We start from the raw sequence: 19,373 nt of genomic DNA, 5'->3' as shown, positions 1-19,373 counted from the left end.
TAGGAAAACTCTCCTAGAGAACTGACAAGAGTCCCTGGGAGGCAGTGCTCTAGTACACAACCTGTTACAATGCCATACTCATTCACCCAAAAGCAAGGGAAACTAAGTCTTCTCTGGCCACTGTCAGTAGCATCGTAAGGTCAAGGGGGAAACAACACCAAAAGTGGGACACTTAGGTGGCTCACTCAGTTAAAAGTCTTCCGTCAGCTCAGGTCATGATCCCAGAGTCCTGGGATGGAGTCCTGCTTTGGGTTCTCGGCTCAGCTGGGAGTCTGCTTCTCTCTCTGCCTGCCACTCTTTCTGCTTGTGCTCACTCAATCTCTCTTGGACAAATACATAAATAAAATATTTTTTTAAAAACACGAAAAGACATGGGGAGATAGAAGGGAGTTGGGGGAAATTGGAAGGGGAGGTGAACCATGAAAGACTATGGACTCTGAAAAACAATCTGAGGGTTTTGAAGGGGCGGGGGGTGGAAGGTTGGGGTACCAGGTGGTGGGTATATAGAGGGCACGGATTAAATGGAGCACTGGGTGTGGTGCAAAAATAATGAATACTGTTATGCTAAAAATAAATAAAAATAAATTAAAAAAAAACACAAAAAGAAAAAAGCTTTTTCTCCTGCTATGTCTTGCTGTGTTCCCTCTGGTGTTATGTAGGAATTCAGTGTCTGCATAGATGAAATATGACTTGCATACACCTCCCTGGATGAGACTAATTGAAAAACAAAGGAGGAGTGCCCATAAACTTATGCCTCAATTGAAATTTCTTGGCTGAAAGTGGCCACATACTTACTATGGCTCAAGGCTCTCATCTAGGAAGTAAATGTTTAAATTTCAAAGAGAAACAGGCACATGTGGTGCTCATGTACTTCATGAACTTTTACCTCCTTTTCTTTACCACACACTGTCCCATATATTACTGTCCTGACCATTAAGGTTGCACTTTCCACCTTGCATTGTGCTTGCACGTGCTGTATTGATATGACCCCAATGAAACTGGAAGCAAAGCTTGGCTGGAGGCCTTTTGCCGCTAGAGTGTCTGGTCCCCAGGCCTCTCCTTTCTCCTATGAAGGTGTCTGGAGTAATCTTTTCATTTGCCATCTCAGGATTTGCTGGCCAAACCCAACAGTGCACTAACTGACAAAGGTGGTGCCAAATGTGCCACATGACAAAAATGAAACATTTATGACCTGCAGTATCAACAATTAGGGCACATACAGGGTTGATTTGAATCAAAAGACAATGAATTAAAAAGGGGCAGATTTCACACTTTTAGTTCCTCAACTTCCACATAAACCATTTACTCACATTGGAATAGCATATAACAACACAACAACTCCACATTTTCACCCATCTACAGAGCTACACTTAAAAGTCAAAAAGTTCTCACTGTTTCCCCAAAATGGAACAAACAGGCAGTCTCAGGCATTGAATCAGTTATGTTTATTCCTTAAGTCCAGGCACACTCATTTGACTATTCTGTTACCTAGAGATTACATTTGAAATATTACCATGGACAACTTGCATAAAATCGCACTGGTAAGAAGGGAGAAGGAAAATAGATAATTAATACAAAGGACACATCTACATAACAAGATAGAAAAATATGCAAAGGGACTCCAGTCCTTTTCCTATTTTTGGTCACAGGCAGGAACTGAGATCTGTGACCTCCTTCTTCCACTTCCAATTCCGTGTCTTCTCATCTCTCCCAGAACCACAGTAGGTCGGTGTTCTCTACTTCAGGAGCCAACAAACATTTATTCCTCAAGGTCTGAGTCCTCAACAGTCTGGCTTCCTTCTGTTTCCTGTGGGTTCCATCCACCTTTACAATTGGACTGGAAGTACTGAGAAGCTGTACATAGATCCTGGAACTGTGCTCATGGTCAAAGCTTTCTGCAATTCACCCAGGGTCTGAAAACACTCATCTTCATTTACCTCTTTATTCTGGTAGCAGTTCTGTTCTTTCCAACTGCTGTTGACTCACAAGGAAACCCAAACTCTCAGTTTTCCATTCCCTGAATTAATGCAGCACCAGTATTTAAAAAAAAGAAAACAAAAAACAAAAACAAAAACCAACACACAAATATTTACTAAGGTTCGTTAAGATAAGTATGTCTCATCCATTCCAGAATAGGAAGCCTGTACAATAGAACACTACACTCTACTCTTCTTCAAGTCCATTAGCCATACATTTCTTCAGAAATGTTCAAATGGACAATGTTTTTTAGTCAGAGTGCACATTTCCTAAATAGAGCTGGTAACCCACCCATAGTCTCTGGATTCATCTGCACAGCTCACACTATATAAAATAAACACCATTTAATTCTTCAGAATAATTCAGACCTCATCTCATTTCATATCAAAACAATACAAAGACTCCATGAAATAATGCTCATGATCAAAAGAAACAAGACTTCCAATAGCAAAATTCAGCCAACTCCATTACAGCTGAAAAAGTCAACATTTATCTTCTAATACCTGAACATAAGGCATGAACCGACTATTCTCATAACCTCACCACAGCAGTCTATACCCAGAAAAGAAGGGCAAGACACCCCGTCATTCAGGACTAACTTCAGAAGCTATTACCCATGGGAATCCGCAGCTCCATGAGGAGCCACCATGAGGAATCTGGGACAGGGTTGGAGCATTACGGGAACATAGCGTCAGGACCACAGGGGAGTAATGGAGATTCAGCCCCTGCTAGATCACCAACAACACCACAGCCTGAACTGAACGCCTGCCCTGAGAGGCTCACAGTCTCCGCTGAAGAACAAGGAGAGCTGTTAAGGGGTACTGGAGTCTGCACAGGTCCACCCACCCCAGAGCAGATGGTCAGGGACACATTCCCTGACCTCAACCTGAAGTATGGAAACAGAGTCCCAGAGGAGGAAGTGAGAGAGAAGGAGAAAAGGTGGGAACCATCAGTCATGTTGTAGAATGAGACATCCCCTTCCTTCAGGTCCAGGAAAACCCCTACCCTCTGGGGAATTGGCACAGCATGTTCTCCATTAGCAGGGAGGGAATAGAATCCCTTTTCATACGTCTCCACAATCCAGAATCCCTTTTCTGGGTATTCCTGGTACCAACCTTTCCTCTCCACATCTCTCCTACAGACACCCAGGGCCCACTCACTTCTATGTGCATTCCTGATCTCCACCTCCCAGTAACAGCACCCTGATGTGATGCCTTCATGACCCAAGACACTATAGACTCCATCATCTGAGTACTTGAGTGAGTCCTTGAAGGTCACACTAGTCTTGTCATCAGAGACAGCAAGCCTGGAGTGGGCAGACTCTGGATCCAGACGGACAGTCACTGCAGAGACAGTTATCAATCATTCAAGGACTTGTCCTACCACATAACAAGGCACACAACCACCACCCCAACCCCAGACACCTAGCTGCATGCAGGGAGAACTAAACCTCATGAAATGAGAGCCTTCTGGCTCAAGCACACAGCCTCTTTCAGGAAGAAGTAAGCATAAGACTGATCTGGGGGTTAGACATGACAGAGGACACTTGAGGGCCAGACAGGACTCCAACACTAAAGAAAACCCATCTATATCCAGTATCAGCCACACCCAGTAATCTCAGCTACATGACTTTCACTGTCCCATCCCACCCCACCACCACTGATGATTCCAGCATCTCTATCATCACAGCAAGCTGAAGGAGATGTCAGTAGCCATGGGATAGCAGTAGGAGCACCCAAACAGTAGAAGTAACTCACAGGCCTGGAACTTCTCCTTCCGCCAATCTACAAGAAAACCACATTGCACAAATGTGAACAACAAATCATGAGGATGTGAGGAAACTGTACAGGCTGGTGTTGGTACCTATCTCTTAAATACACTGAACCAAGAGTTATAGGGGAAAATGCTTTGGAAGCATTCACCTCATGAATTTATTGTTCATGCATGTTTATTCTCTCTCTCACACACTCTCCTGTCTCTCTCTGTCCTCTCTGACACACACACAGGCACACACACTCTCTCTCATATATCCACAACCATCACCTACACTGTTCCCATGAAACTGAGACCATAAAGCTTAACACCACCGAGGGACTGGGTACTGACCTAAAAAGAAGGCTCTTTGCACAGATTTCATTATCAAAGTAAGCTTTCTCAATCCCTAGCCACACATTCATCCTGAAAACTAAGTTTTCTTTTGAGAAAAAACTAAGGAGATCAAAATTTCTGAGGCCTCCATTTCCTTATAATGAACTGGCTGAACTGAACTTGCAGGTTGACTCCAAACCATGGTAGAGGCAATACAACTGGGTGGAGCTGCACTTGGAGGATAACTCTCAGCCATGGGTGAGGAGAGCTCAGGACATGGCACCAGAGAAATCTTGCCCCATCAAGATGTAACAGAGAAGATTCAAGAAAGGAGAGAGAAGTTCAAAGCAAGAAAGTAATGAATTTGCTTCCCTTTATCATGGAGTATTGCAAGGAAAATCATCTCTGTGTGTAAGGGGAAACCCAAAAACATTGGGTCTAGTCATCTGCTTCTCCTTATAATCACCTAGAGATATCAAAAGCAAGGAGACACCACACATGATCAGTCCCCAAATATGGCTGTGTCCTATGACCCAGAAACTGTGAAAATGTTTTGGCGGAGAGGACTTTACAGATGTAAGATTAAGGAACTGGAGATACGAGTGGGGCAGGGGTTGAATAACAATTTCTCCATAAACCTAGATGGAACCTCAAACCCAATTATCCTAAGGACCATATCAAGCTACCCTCTATAAAGTGAGGTCCTGAAATGAGCAAGAGAAGAATACAGGGTCCCTGTTTCTCAATGATGCAAAGTATGAACTCATCCAACCTTCATACTTCACTCTGGGATGAAGAAAGGAAGCTTTCTGATCACAGCAAAAGTATATCTGTCATAAGACCCTGAAAAGTCTGCACGGTAAAGGTGTTACCTCCAATAGGACAGAGACTCCAAAACAAAATTAGAACTATTATAAAATAAGAACAGGACACTTTCTTGAATATTTGCCAACAACATGGGACCCTTATTCTCCCACAGGTTTATTCAGATAAAGTAGTATGTCCAGCTCTGTTGATTTGCTTATACCAACAGATCACATGAAGTGGGTGGACATGTCACATTTTGAGGAAAGGGAACTTTACTTGTTCTTCACTAAGACATTAGCTGAGAGAAAACTCTACATTTCTTTTTTTAAAATTTATTTTTAATTTATTTTCAGCATAACAGATTTCATTATTTTTTTAATTTATTTTTTATTTTTAGCATAACTGTATTCATTATTTTTGTACCACACCCAGTGCTCCATGCAATCCATGCCCTCCATAAACTCTACATTTCTCTATGACAATTGTCACAGTTTAGCAAAGAAGAGGAATCAGGAGGAGGAGAAGAAGGAAAAGGAGAAAGGGAGTTGGCATTCCATTCTGAGACTCTACAGTGCACCCAGAACTATGCTGTGCACTGCTGTGGACCAAGCGCATTCTTCACCTCATTTCCACAGCAAGCTGTTCATTAGAAATTATTCTTCCAACTTCATGAATAAGATCAGATCAGACATTTGGTCACATCACATTGTGAGCCCACCAGTGTGAAAGTGTTGATTCTACTGTAAGGGTTTCTGTCCTTACAAAATAAAAAGAATGTATATAAGGTATACTTTGAAAAGCGGGCATTTCAATCCAGCAGAGAATGGGGTGATGCTAAAAGAAGACTATTTAATCCACATTTTTAACTGATAAGTCCCAAGATTCAGTAAGGTTCTCTAAAGAGTTTTCCTCACACATCTGGTCCCCATAGACTCTTACACCCCTGGCTCCCCCTTCTCTGTTCTCATTGGCTGTATCCCTCATCATAAATAGAAACAGCCAGGACAGAAAAGACACATGTTATGGATTCAAATGGCCTAGATTCATAACCCACCCCAGTGCTAGAAGGTGCTCTGGATAACCTTTCATTGCATTAGCAACCCTAGGATCACACTGCAACCCACAGCTACTACAGCAAGGGTGAGAAGGCCTCCTTATCTGAGCAAATCCAGTTAGAAAATTACTTCCAATATTAAATATATATTTAATATTAAGATAAATATAAGTTTTTTCAGAAAACTCTCAGACAAGTAACAAGGAGTTTCTTACTTTTTGTGCACCCAATAACTCTCATGTCCTCTGTGTACTTCCCACTCTAACCACCATGGCTGTCATTTGCGGTCTCTCTCCTACACAAAGCCACCCAAAGTGTCTCTTCTACTCTCAGCCACCCAAAGTGTCTCTGAGAGGAATCACAGGCTCTCTACTTTTCTTCTCATCTCCTCCTCTCTTCTCCAACCAGCTTTTCTTTCCCTGATGTACTCCCAAATTTTCTCTGGTAAACAATTTTCATTCCTCGGAGCTTCTCCTATTGCAATCCTCACACATTTCCCCTAATAAATCTAACCAGTACTGAGCCCATCAGGCAAACCCAGAATTCTCCTAAACGGAGAGATAATGGTTGTGAACAACTATAAGTTACTGCCCTTTAAAAAATTAATTTCTTAATGCTGTAATACAAACATGTACATAAGATTTTGAATATAATGGCCAGTATCTCACAAACCCACCACCAGGACTCCCTAAACATCCTGGAGGCTCTGGATCTGAGAATCAGAACAGCTGAGCTAAAGATGACTACTTCCAAAACAACCATGGAGGTTAAGAGGAAGATACCTGGCTTGGACAAGGAGTCAGAGCACGCAAGCAAAATGAAGATTATCATTCCAGAGAAACAGCAAAAAACAAACAAATAAACAAACAAACAAAAAACAAAAACCAAAACCAACCAAACAAACAACAAACCAGGAATACCAAAGCAAGATCAAAAAGAGATAGGAATTTCAGGGTAAAATGGATTCAGAAAAAGGATCTTTTATGGAAAAACTGAGTCCTAAGCAGGCAAACTTGATTTCTAAAATCTTCCAGAGACAGCAAATTCTGAAGTACATCATCAATGCCATGGTCCAACTGCAAATGACCACTCTGTTGTCACTGGACCAACAAACTATCAGTTGAACAAGGTGCATTCAGAAGGTCTTGCTAATTCTCACGACAACTTACAGTAGAGGATGGGTCAGAATAGAGGCATATTTGTGTTCCCATGGACAGTCCCTGCAGTCTTCAGAAGGACACAACAAATATAACAAGGAGATCAGGAACACCAACCTCATCCTGGTGTGGGGTCCAATGACAGAGAAGGTGGCACAGTGGAGGCTGGGGAGGTAAAGCCATAGCAAACTGAGTCACTTACCTGCATACAGTTTTGCCTTCTTCAGGGCTGAAAGGAAAGACACCCTGGTGAGACATGGCCAGAACAAGTCTGCATATTATTGATCTACTGGCACTTGAGTCCTCTCTGTGCTGCAGGTAACACTATAACAGAGTAAGGAGAGAGGCTAGAGAGGAGATACCCTTCTGACATGGGCAGACAATAGGATGTTTTGGGAGTTCTGAGTTCCATGCCTGCCAGTTGCTGCGGTGTGAACTTTGCCAAGTTAGTGTCCTGAGTCTTAAAAGCCACAACATTAAAATACAAACTCTGAGGAACAAACTGAGGATTTTGGAAGGGAAAGGGGTGGGAGGTTGTGTGAGCCTGGTGGTGCGTATTATGGAGGGCATGTGTTACATGGGGCACTGGGTGTGGTGCATAAAAAATGAATTCTGTTACACTGAAAAGAAATTAAAAAAAAAAAAAAGATGTTCTTTATCCCATACAGCTGAATTGGCATCTTTAGGAAAAATTGAAAATAAATAAATAAATAAATAAATAAATGATACATGTAGTTGAATAGTAAAACCATCAAAATAAGAGTTAAATTAAAAATCAAAAGCACTTTTAACTATTAAACTTCTCTTCTCCTACAGACAAGAAGACTTAAGGGTCAACCAAGAAAAACAATTTTAACGAGAAGAGACAAAATTAAAAAAATATTAAACAAATAAATTCAGCAGAGTCCAAAGAGACAAATGAAAATAACATAGAACTGGACGATTGATTACAACATTAAGAATCTATATGCATTTGATTTTCTGAACAATAGAAGAGACACAACTTCTGTGGAAACACTAAACCCATAAGAGTCAGTTAGATCTCCTGGGGCCAGTGGAGAAGAATTTTAATTTCTAAAGAAATTTAATGTTTAAAAAAAATTGGTAGCAGTGTGGGAGGTACTTAGCATAAATACAGTCAACATCTAAATCTGTTTCTTCTCTTTTTTGTGGGGTGCAGCAGGATTCAACAATATGTCAAAACGTGCATTTCAAATAAATTTTTGATAAAAAATAGTATTCCTTCAAAGAACAATACACTATGTCCAACTATTCTTGATTACCAAAGAAAATACATAATACTAACAAATTCCATCCACAGAATTTTTCTGAAATGAATCCCAAATCAATTGCATCCCAAAATAAAGAAATTTTCACATGGAAAGAAAAACACACAAAATTTTTATTCCATCTACTTTAAATTTGGTTTAAAGGTCAAAAATTATACAATGTATGAAAATATTTTAGGGAATAAAGTATACATTATTCCATGAATGTAAGAAGTCATTATTACATCCAATAATTTCCAGGAAAGAGAGATATGGGAAATAACAGAAAGAGGAGATGAAATAAGGACCAGGATGTTAGATGAGCTCTACGGTAAAAGTTGCCCGATGTTCTCAGAAAGCACATCACTGGACCAGTAACAACTTATCCCACGACATTCCCGCCCAAGCTCTGCCCAGGCCTCTACCCAACACTTTGTTATCAGTACCTCCAGGAACTGGAGCAAAAAGACTCTCCCACGATGGTGTTGTGTGGAAGGATCACAATCCTGAATTTCATAACCCCCATTTATTTATTTTAGTTTCTCTAAAATATTCCAGAGTATTGAGGTTGACTGAGAACCAGTTGCATTGAAAACTAAAAGCTACAAAGGCGGTGGGTAGATCAACCCAAGATGTACGACAGACTCCAGTGACGGTCATCATTCCAGGTTTCAAAGCACCGTGTGCAAAACAGTAGCCCAGATGCGGAAAGCCCATGGAGCAAGTTCTGCCTCCCACCAGTTTCCACTTGTCTTTGCATGAAACAGAGAGGGGACACTATGGCTTAGGGGGCAAGAGACCCAAGAATATCCGAACAGTCACTCACCAGCCAGGTAAACAGATTTCCTCCAGTCTGAAAGGCAACACAGGAAACTGGTGAGCTAAGAACCAGAATATCTCCTACAAACATGACACAGAAACTTCTGGGAAAAAGACACAAATCTCACAAAACAAACTGAGGGTTGCTGGGGGGAGGGGGTTTGGGAGAAGGGGGTGGGATTATGGACATTGGGGAGGGTATGTGCTTTGGTGAGTGCTGTGAAGTGTGTAAACCTGGTGATTCACAGACCTGTACCCCTGGGGATAAAAATATATGTTTATAAAAAATAAAAAATTAATTAAAAAAAAAAAAGACACAACATACCAAGATCTGCTTGGAGTTCATCTGAAAAAAAAAAGTGAAAAATACACATAAACTCCCATCACTAAACGCAGAAGATCTAACTCCAGACCCCTCAAGCCTCCACAGCCCCACCTGTCCTCTCTGGTCCTCCTCAGCCCCCTGATCCTGGCCAAGGGCCTTCTGTCTGCTTCTCCTCTGCACCAGTTTCCACACTTGTCTGCCTTGGCCCTGTCCTGCCTTACCTCTGGCCTTCAGTGCCTCCTCCTTTATCTGCTGGTCCTGCTCCGTGTCTCTGTGCAGTTTCTCCCATTCCTGCATCTCCTGGAGCTTTGCAGTATGTTCTCTCATGATGTAGAAGACAGCCCCAAGGTGTAGGAGCATCAGCACAGTCAGGATCATCATGAAAGCTGGCTTCCAGGGAGAACTCCGAGGGAAGAAGGGTTCTGTGCCCAGCCAGACACCCCATCAGGGCACTGCTCAGGACGGCCCAGCCCAGCATACACAGGGACCCCCCAACCAGATAATCCCACCCTTCTAGGAGTGGGAAGTAGTACTGACCTGGGATGAACATGGTCATTGCCTTCTCCTGGCCTAGGATGGGGTTGAGGACTGAGCAGGTCACATTCCCTGAAGAGCTGTCCCTCACCACAAGAGTGGCCTCTATGGTGAACAGCCCTTCATCATCTTGGGCTTGGGTCTCAGAGAACGTCAGGAACTTCTCTCCACCTAGAGCTCTCCACTGCACTTGGGGCTTTGGGAACCACCCCAAGGCCATGCATACAACTCGGACCCCGTCCTCCTCTGGCCCTGTGATGTGCACTTGAGGGGCAGAGCCCACACCTGAAGAGAGAAGCTAGAGAGCACAAGGAGGCCATGCAGAGCACAGGGATTCCAGCAGAACTTTCCTGTGCACAACTCCATGCACAGCACTGCATTTTGGGGGCTCTTTGGGGGGAATGGTCCCTACAAGGATTAATGTAAGGGGTCCTTCCATGGAGAACAGAAGGAAGGAACATGGGGACCTGTGGCAGGCCCAGAGAGCAGGCTCTTCTCCCCAACCGTGAGGGTGGGAATTCTATCACCCAGAGGGATAGATGGAGAAATTTGGTTCCAGGATCTATCCTTCTCTGCTCTTCTCAACTCACACACTCTCCAGGGCATCTGCGGGCACACCCACTGCCACTCGGTCATCACTTCCACCAACCTACATACCTCCTCAGCTCACTCCCTAATATCCACATCTCTGGTTTAGCTGTGCCAGGATTCCTCACAGATGCTTCAGACTCAAATCCTGAACTAATTCATGTTTGGCCCCATCTCTGAGGATAAGGATGAAAATACCCCCAATCGTTCAGCCTTCTTTACATCCAGCCAGCCCTCTGCCGCCTACTGTTAATGCCTTCACACTCTGCTTCTGGGCTCCATCCTGTGACTTGACTGAGCCACTGAGAGTTCAGGGAATGTGACTCTAGTAGAGGTTGGAAACTCCTTGAGCCATTGCCCTGTCCACTGCCACAAGACAAACATCTTCAGGCTAGCGCAGCCTTTCCAGCTGAAGCTGTCCTAGATCAACCAATAGCCAGCTGGACAACACGAGCTGAGAAAACCCAGTCAAGGTCCACTGTCAGGACAAAATATATTAAAAGACCAAGTTTTATTGTCCCTGTTGAAATGTATATAAGTACTTAAAAAAAATCAGAAACAAAAACAAATAAGCCTTTGGCAGCTCCATAACCTAAGAATGTGTTTCTCAAGGACCTTGGAACCAACTCTGAACTGCTCACACCACAGCAGCCCTCTCTTCCCCTTCTCTGCCAGGGTAGGAGCCTAACCTCAGTGGGCACCATGATCCAGGTGTAAAATCACTGCCCATCATGATAATGGGAGAATTGGTAAAAACCAAAAAGCAAACAAACAAAAACCAAAAACCAGAAACCAAAAAACAAAAAACCCCACTACTTTATCTTTTATGTGTCTGGGAAACTCTTCATTTATCCTTATTTCTGAATGTTACCCTTGCTGGTTTCATGGCTACAGATTTTTATTTTTTCCTTTTAGCACATTGAATATATCACACCACTCCATCTCTATTCTGGCCTGTAGAGTTTCTGTTGAAAATTCCACTGAGTATATGTGAAAGTGTTGAATCACTATATTGCACACTGAAATGAATATAACACTCTATGTTAACTACACTGGAATTATTTTTTTTTATTTTTGCGATAGGTTAATTTGTTTTTCCTCAGGATAAAGCCAATTAGCTAGCTTACATGCTCACGCAATTTCCAAGCAAATATAATGTGCACCATCTAGAACAAATGGTATTGGCAAGTCCACCTACTTGAGGGGCTCATAACTGTTGATCCTGAGAATGTGTATGGAATGAGTTCTGTCTGAATATGGAAAAGATGAGATTTCTTCTGTCTTCACATTTCTTTTTTTTCTTTTATTTATTTCCATCATGACAGTATTCATTATTTTTGCACCACACCCAGTGCTCCATGCAATCCGTGACCTCTCTAATACCCACCACCTGGTTCCCCCAACCTCCCACCCTCTGCTACTTCGAACCCCTCAGATTGTTTTTCAGAGTCCATAGTCTCTCATGGTTCACCTCCCCTTCCAATTTCCTCCAACTCCCTTCTCCTCTCTAACTCCCCATACCCTCCATGCTATTTGTTATGCTCCACAAATAAGTGAAACCATATGATAATTGACTCTCTGCTTGATTTCTTGATAGAATCTCTGTGATGCACAGCGCATTGTATTAATGCTAATTTAATAATAAAAAGGAGCTTTCTTCCTACTATCTTAGAGACAAAATTCTGGGTTGGAAGATTATGTTTTTAATTATATTTCCTCTACGTGACTGAAGATTTATGAGTAAGACCTGTTAAAATTAGCCGAACACAGCCCAGATGAGCTGAACTCCATGAATGCCAAATTTAAAAAATGCTCTTTGTTATAGGCCATTGAGATTTCTATGTCTGTGTTACACAGAATTATGGCAGCAATCTGCAGCTTACACATAAAATCAATATTTCTACCACTAAACAATCAAAAAAAAAAAAACAACTGTGAGTACCTAAAGTCTCTTGTCCCCAAATCTCCTCACTCAGCTGGGTCTACATCCAAACCTCTCTGATGCTGGAGTGCTCCTTTCCTACCACATTGCCTCTACATGAATGCGGGGGGCCATCCTCTTCACCCCATAACTACATCCAGGCCTCCAATCTTGCTCACCTTCCATACACCTTCCATTACAGCTGCCAAAGCAAACCTGCCCTCACACACCTCACTCCACTGCTCTGTTGAAAATTCCCTCAGTCCTGCATCTAAATGACATAAGAGCACATGAAGCCTTTGATGGTCTGGTATTACCACCCCCACTACTTCACAAACAAAACTCCTATCCACTTCCACCCCAATCCCACAATCTGCACCTGTCAGAGAGGACACAGTCCAGGCCCAGGACAATTGGGTTGATTGCTCAGACCCACAATCACCATGCTGTGTACGCCCCACACAGATCCATCAACCAGAAGGCCATTTCAGACCACTGTCCGCTTCACTCAAATATCTGCTCAAGTGTGTGTTACTCATGGGCTTCTCCTGATAAATCCCTTCTCTGTGCACCTGGACCAGGAACACCTCTATATTCCAGAGAGTCACTTCTCACCACCCTCCCATTCACCTCCACACCCATAATGTGGCCTCTCTCTCTGCCCAGACTCACCAGCCACACTCCTCCCTCAAGTGTCTCATGTGGGTGTTCTTCTGCTTGGAAATCTCATCCCTAAATATTTATTTGGCTAAATCTCTACTCACCATCATCTAACATTGTCTATATCTTATCTAATTGGTTATTTATACTCTGTATAATATAAACTCTATAGGGCAGGGACCTTTATTTGTTACACTGATATATCCAGGTGCAGAGAAAAATAGCTATCACGTACCAGGAGTTCTATATATTTAAAATGAATAAATGGAGAGTGAAAGACCCACTTTTCCTCTTGTATAAATTGAGGGCTATTAATTTAGATCCTGAGGTGGCTCTGAATTCCAGTATTGCAGGTGAATAAATACCAATCAGCAACCCACCTGCCACCTTCAGTTCCAAAACGGCCTCTTCATAGAAGATTCCCATTCGGAAGAAGCAGGTATACAGCCCATTGTCAAAAGCCTGGACATTGTGGATGCGCACAGCAGCCTCCCCCTGGGTGAGGAAATCCTTCACCAGTGAGGTTCGCCCTCTGTACTGAGCCAACTGCTCTTCTCTCTGCTCCCGCTGGTTTTGATAGATAAACACTGCTTCGGAGAACTTGGAGCGGAACCACCGCAGCTCCATATTCTCCACATCCATGGCTGGGGACACAAGACATGGCAGCGTGATGTCCGCACCCAGCACTGCCACAATGGGTTCGGAGGGGCCAATCACCATAAACTCCTCTGTGGACACAGACATAGGAGTGAGAAAGCTCCATAGATGCAGGACAGGGAAAGAAACACACTGGCAAGAGGGAGGCCCTAACCGAGGGACTCAGCTGTCACAACTCCTAATGGGACAATTTTATCCTACAAGAACTTTGAAATACACAAATGGTGTCAAAGAGACTCCTCAGCAGCCTGTGCTCCTGACTCCAGGCCCTTCCATGAAGGACTCTCTAACTTAGTAGGCCCAACCTTCCACAGGCATCACAATCACCAGGAAGGCCTGTGAAACACAGACTGGTGGGCTCTAACCCCAGGCCTCCCGGTTCAGCAGGTCTGGAGTGGGTCCAAGAATGTGCATTTCTAAGGAGGTGGTGAGAAGCTGATACTGATGTCTCAGGGACCACACTCTGAAAACCACAGCTCTAACCTGCCTCGTCTTAGGACAGGACTGAACACTCACCAAAGAACACTACTGTGGCCAGGTGGTAACATCCTATTCATTGCAGCACACCTGAAACTTTCCTACACCTGCTCCTAAATTTATTATTTCTGCCGATGTGTTTGCTCTCTGCTTAATTCTATGTGCACTAAAAACTAGACCTCACAGCTACTTCCATTAAAACCTGCCTTCACTCCTCTGCTCCCAGGACCCAAATCACTACCTGTTCCCAAAGAAGGTTCATCCCACTGCCCCCAGCCCCTTGAAGGCCTTGGTCTTCTGAGACCTGGTAGATATGTCACAGGAGGACACTTCTGCAAGACAAACCCCACCAGACAACCAAACACTAACTTCTCAGCTCCTGTGTTACTTAAATTTGGCTGAGTCACTATCTGTCTCACCTGGGGGATGACAATTACTAGTCTCCCTGTGACAGCCTCTCTCCAGTCAATGTCTGTGGACCTTTAAACCTGGAACCAAAACCATGTCCTTCCTCTACTTTGGTAGAGGAAGGTACCCTTTGGTACCCTTGATACCTACTTTGGTACCCTTCAATGCTTCTGCAGTTGCCCAAGTGATCCAAAGCCCATTAAGGAAGACCCTCCCTGCTCTCTGATCCCAACTCCTGCTTCTCTCCCCCTCATTCACTCTGTTCCAGCCAACACTCACCTCCTCTGCTTCTTGAAAAACCAGGCACACTGCCAGCTTTGTCTGGCTGCTCCTCACTGTGGAGAATCTCTTTCCATGGGACACAGACAGGCACCTCCCCCTGCTTCCATGACTTTGTTCCCATCACACTGCATGCATACAGTGACCACCTTATGGAGCACTGCTGCCTGCCCACTTGCCATCCTGCAGCCCTGACTGCCCAACCTGCTCCACATCCTTGTCCCATGCTCACCACTCCTCTAAGAGATACACACTATATGGGGTATTCCGTACTCGCTGTCCCTGCCAGAATATAAGCTCTATAAAGACAGAGTAGCACCTAATATGTACTCAGTACCCTATAAATATTTATGAAATAGAAGTACCGGTAAACCCAGGAAAGAAAAAGTCAATAAAACCAGGAAAAAAAAAAGAGAGAAAATTATTTTCATAATATTCATAGTGAAATTCACATTTTTTACTTTAGAGACATAACTCATTAGAGAACTGTCATGCACCCCTGCCCTTATTTTGCAGTTCTGGGATTCTTCTTATGTGTTTAATTTCAAATAGCAGTTGGGGCATCTCCAGAATCGGTGTAGAGCCAGGGACTCCACCAATAGCCATCTGTCCTGATGGAGACAGCAGCAGAGTTCTGGGGCCTCTCACCCACCCCAGGGAGACACAGGGAGAGTGAGGGGACACACTCACCTGCAGAGCCCCCAGCAGGCAGCTGGAAGAGGAGAAGCAGGGAGGGGAGATGGGAAAGCAAAGAGCCCCTGCAGCAATCCTCCATTTCCTCAGAGCTGGGGAGACACAGGGCAGGAGGCAGGTGACAGATCCAGAGAGGAAGCAAGGCCAGCTCAGAGCTCTGGGCCTCAGAGCAGACAGGAGGGCTCAGGGCTGGCAACAGTCCCCAGCAAGAGAACAGCCTTTCCTAATGCTCAGTATGCTGATGAGGTTGGGGCCCCACAACCCTGATGCCAAGAAAGCCCTCTCAGCCCTTTGGAAACTCTCCCAGCCTGATATGCCCACAGGACCAGACCCTTCCCGCCTCAGCACAGAGGCCTCCTCCATGTCTGCCTATGTCACAGGCCACCACAGAGGTACAGGGACACAAGGTGTACACTCAGGGCTCTCTCCATGAAGAACACCAGCTCCTGTGTGCTGTTCTTCTGCTGCCCCCTAAATATGACCAGGGAATGACTAAGAAGCATGACAGTCAGACTGCGTCCTCCTCAAGGACACTTTGGCTCCCACCATATGCACATTGTTCTGGGGCCCTTTGATAGGTGAGTTCACCCTGATTTCAGCTCCTGCCGCCTGCAGCCCTTTTCTGCTCGGGGCCAAGGACATGGACTTGCTCATAGCTGAAGCCAGACAATTCCCCATGAATGGTTAATCCTCATCTTCTCTATCTTTGAGGAGTGTCTGCCTCAGGATAAAGGATCTCAGCAGAGCAGTGGGAAGCACAGGATAAAATGAGACCTGGTCAAAAAAAGGGCTTCAAACCACTGATCCTGAGGGTGGAGGGGGCCAGCCAGTGGTCCTGGGAAGGAAAGATTCTGGGCTGACTGCTAAGATCTCCTCCACCTGCTGTGGGAATAACCTGAGGCAAGTTTCTTGACCTGCTCTGCCCCAGGTCCTATCTGCAATATGGAGAGAGTAATAAGATCTCATCCCACTGTATAAGAAGTATCCTATGAATGTATGTATGGAGAGTCAGTGCACATTAGAACAGTGCCTGATCCTAGGAAAGCTACAGAAATGTCATTATGTAAATGAATAAAGTGGAGTCCCCACTGTAGTTGTCCTGGGTCATCTCAGAACCTCATTATTATTCACACCAGTCTCTCAGCACCCTCAGGAGCTCGGCGTCCTCCTCCCAAGCATCTGCTCCTCACTTTCCTCTTCTTGTCCAGCAAGTGTCTTCCGAACCCACTCACCTGCTTGAAAACCTGGGGCTTCTGGAACGTCTCTAGCTCAGTACTGTGAGACCTCAGCCAGCCCCAAATCTTCTCTCAGAGATTGCACATGCGGTTCATTGCTCAAGCCCCAAACCCTGCTTCTAGATTCAACATTGGTGCCACAGGCTCCTCTTGTGAGAGGCAGATGGTTCCAGGAGAGCGGAGAAGCACAGCCTGGCACAGGTTGCAGAGGTCTCAGCTGAAAACAGGGACCTGGAACACTTAGCACTCCCAGACAGAAGAATCCTGTGCTGACTCCTTCCACCATTTGAAAGTGAAAGCTTACAAAATGCAACCCTAGCAGACTCTGCCCTGCCCTCTGGAGGGTGCACCCTAGTTACCAGGAAGGAAACAGCATGATCAGAGCCACAGAAACAAGACAGGTACAGATACACAGACCCACTCTGCTGGGGGGACACTGAGACACAGACTCAATAGTCCTTTGTTGAACAACTGCCACTCTCCGGGTTGGGTAGCTTCTAGACCAGAAGTAAGGAGTGTATGTGGCACAGCCAAGATTACAAAAGCCTTATTCTTGGGGTTACTTGTACTTTGTGTTCACTACCAAAACTATTCTGTTGGTTGGTGAATGCTGTCATCTGGTGAAGGCTATGTGGCAGGAGCCTTTGAAATGCCCCAGTATAGCTGCTTTGCTTTTCTTCACCAGAAGATGATCCAAGTGCTCCCCACAGAATGACAATGGAGGGGTTAATCCTGAGCATCACAAAATCTTCCAGGACCAGCTCCAGGACCCTGACACTTCCCCAGCTGAATGTACAGCACCCTGTGGCTTCTTAATAATATACTATCACCCAAGGCCTAGGTGGACCATTCAGCCCCTTCCCACCAGTGTGCACCAGGAAAGGTAGATTCCGTGGTCTCTGAGAGAACACTGTGGAGCACTAGGGCTTCCCCTCCAGCCCCTCCCTTCCTGCAGTTCCCATCTCAGTAAAGGACATCTTGGTTCACTCAGTTATGCCTGCCAGAACCTAGAGGGTCATTCTACCACACTCTCCGCTTTCCCACCCAGTCTGCTGTCAGTGCACCAGAAAGTTCAAGACTTTTCTCGAATTCATATCCATGGCTACCTTCTAGCTCCACACCCATCTCACTGCCCCCCTGACCCAGATACAGTTTCCCTGCTTCCTAATGGGCATCCCCTACCCACCTCCAGCTCGGCCCTCTCAAGTTCATTTTCTTTTTTCCATCCAAGGTTATAACCTCTCAAATCATCTTATATCAGCTCTTCTTCACGCCTTCCAGGGACTCCCCTGCTAAACCTCAGCCAGCCCCAGCTTTCTCTCTGACCTCATTCCACTGCTCCCAGTGCTCCCTCCTGGCCTGGCAGCATTCCTCCAGTTCAGGGAGCTTTCCCAGCCTCAGGCCTTCTCACAAGCCCCTGGATGTTCCTGTTCTCTGTCGTCCTCCAAACTGGTCACCATTCCAGTCTCACCTAAAGTGACCTTCCTCAGAGCAGCCTTCAACAACCTGCTCGTCCCCTTATGTGCCCCATACACGTGCTTGTTGGGGTTTAGTGGTGCCCTATTCTCCTCCACAGCCCTGATCTGTGATCTGTGGTATGTCTATGGCATCCACAAAGGGAGGCACTGTGTGCCCTGGTCACATGTCCAGCACACAGCACTCAGGAACCTTTCCTGAGCTCATGTGCAGAGAAGTCACCTCAGCAGCATGTTGGCTTCTCTGTCCAATTTGGAAAACACTTCAGTCCACTGAGAAACAGGAAGACTTAACTCTGACCTAAACTAGTCAGCCACAGGGTGGATGCAACAACTGCACCAACTTCCCCCTCTTTTGTTCTTCCTACCCCAAACATATATGCAGCACCGAGCTAGAAAAATGTCAGACTTAACCACCTTGTTTGCTCCTTCAAGTCTGCCCAGTGCTCGGGTGTTCATGTGTTAAGTGACTGGCGTTAAGATACCAGTTTGGGCCAGAGCCTCCCTGGCCCCACTTCTGCCAGGTTGTTGTCATTATTGTCTTCATTCTGTGGGTGAGGAAACCAATGTCTCAGAGTTCCACAGCCATGCACCCAGCAAAGCCTGTGTTCACTCTCAATTGTTCTGAATGATCCACTCTATCTGTTTTCATGAAGCAAGGACTGGTTGACCCGTTGGTGTATGGGAGTGATTGGTTTCCCCGCAGATGTCTGGTCTGAGATATTAAACTCTGGGCAAACCCGGGGCTTCTACATATACCTGAATACATCCCACGTTATCATCCCCAAAGGTCTATTCTGCCAATATCCACTTAGACTCAGGAATATTGGGAAAATCCATCTCCAGTGGGGGCGGGGCGCGACAAGGGCCAATATCATCCTCCAAGTCCACCCTCCACTGCCACCGCCAATCTCTGCCCAATGGGGAAATTCCTCAAAGCCTGAAAACATA

General features: G+C 45.0%; 1 protein-coding gene across 1 annotated transcript; it reads right to left on the bottom strand.

Annotated features, from left to right (window-relative positions):
• Positions 1-895: 895 nt before the first annotated feature.
• Positions 896-18,524, bottom strand: LOC116588968 (butyrophilin subfamily 1 member A1-like). Its single transcript, XM_032340750.1, has 10 exons — positions 18,274-18,524; positions 15,710-15,804; positions 13,579-13,926; positions 10,033-10,314; positions 9,717-9,917; positions 9,496-9,516; positions 9,178-9,204; positions 7,286-7,312; positions 3,735-3,761; positions 896-3,320 (listed from the first exon to the last, which is right to left on the bottom strand). The coding sequence occupies exons 1-10, from the start codon at positions 18,276-18,278 to the stop codon at positions 2,653-2,655; spliced, it is 1,701 nt and encodes a 566-aa protein (XP_032196641.1). The 5' UTR covers positions 18,279-18,524; the 3' UTR covers positions 896-2,652.
• Between the last annotated feature and the right edge of the window lie 849 nt (positions 18,525-19,373).

The sequence above is a fragment of the Mustela erminea genome, chromosome 4, assembly GCF_009829155.1.
Source record: "Mustela erminea isolate mMusErm1 chromosome 4, mMusErm1.Pri, whole genome shotgun sequence".
NCBI classification, from domain to species: Eukaryota; Metazoa; Chordata; class Mammalia; order Carnivora; family Mustelidae; genus Mustela; species Mustela erminea.
Note: the sequence above shows the minus strand (reverse complement) of the source record. Positions and strands in the feature narration are given on the sequence as shown.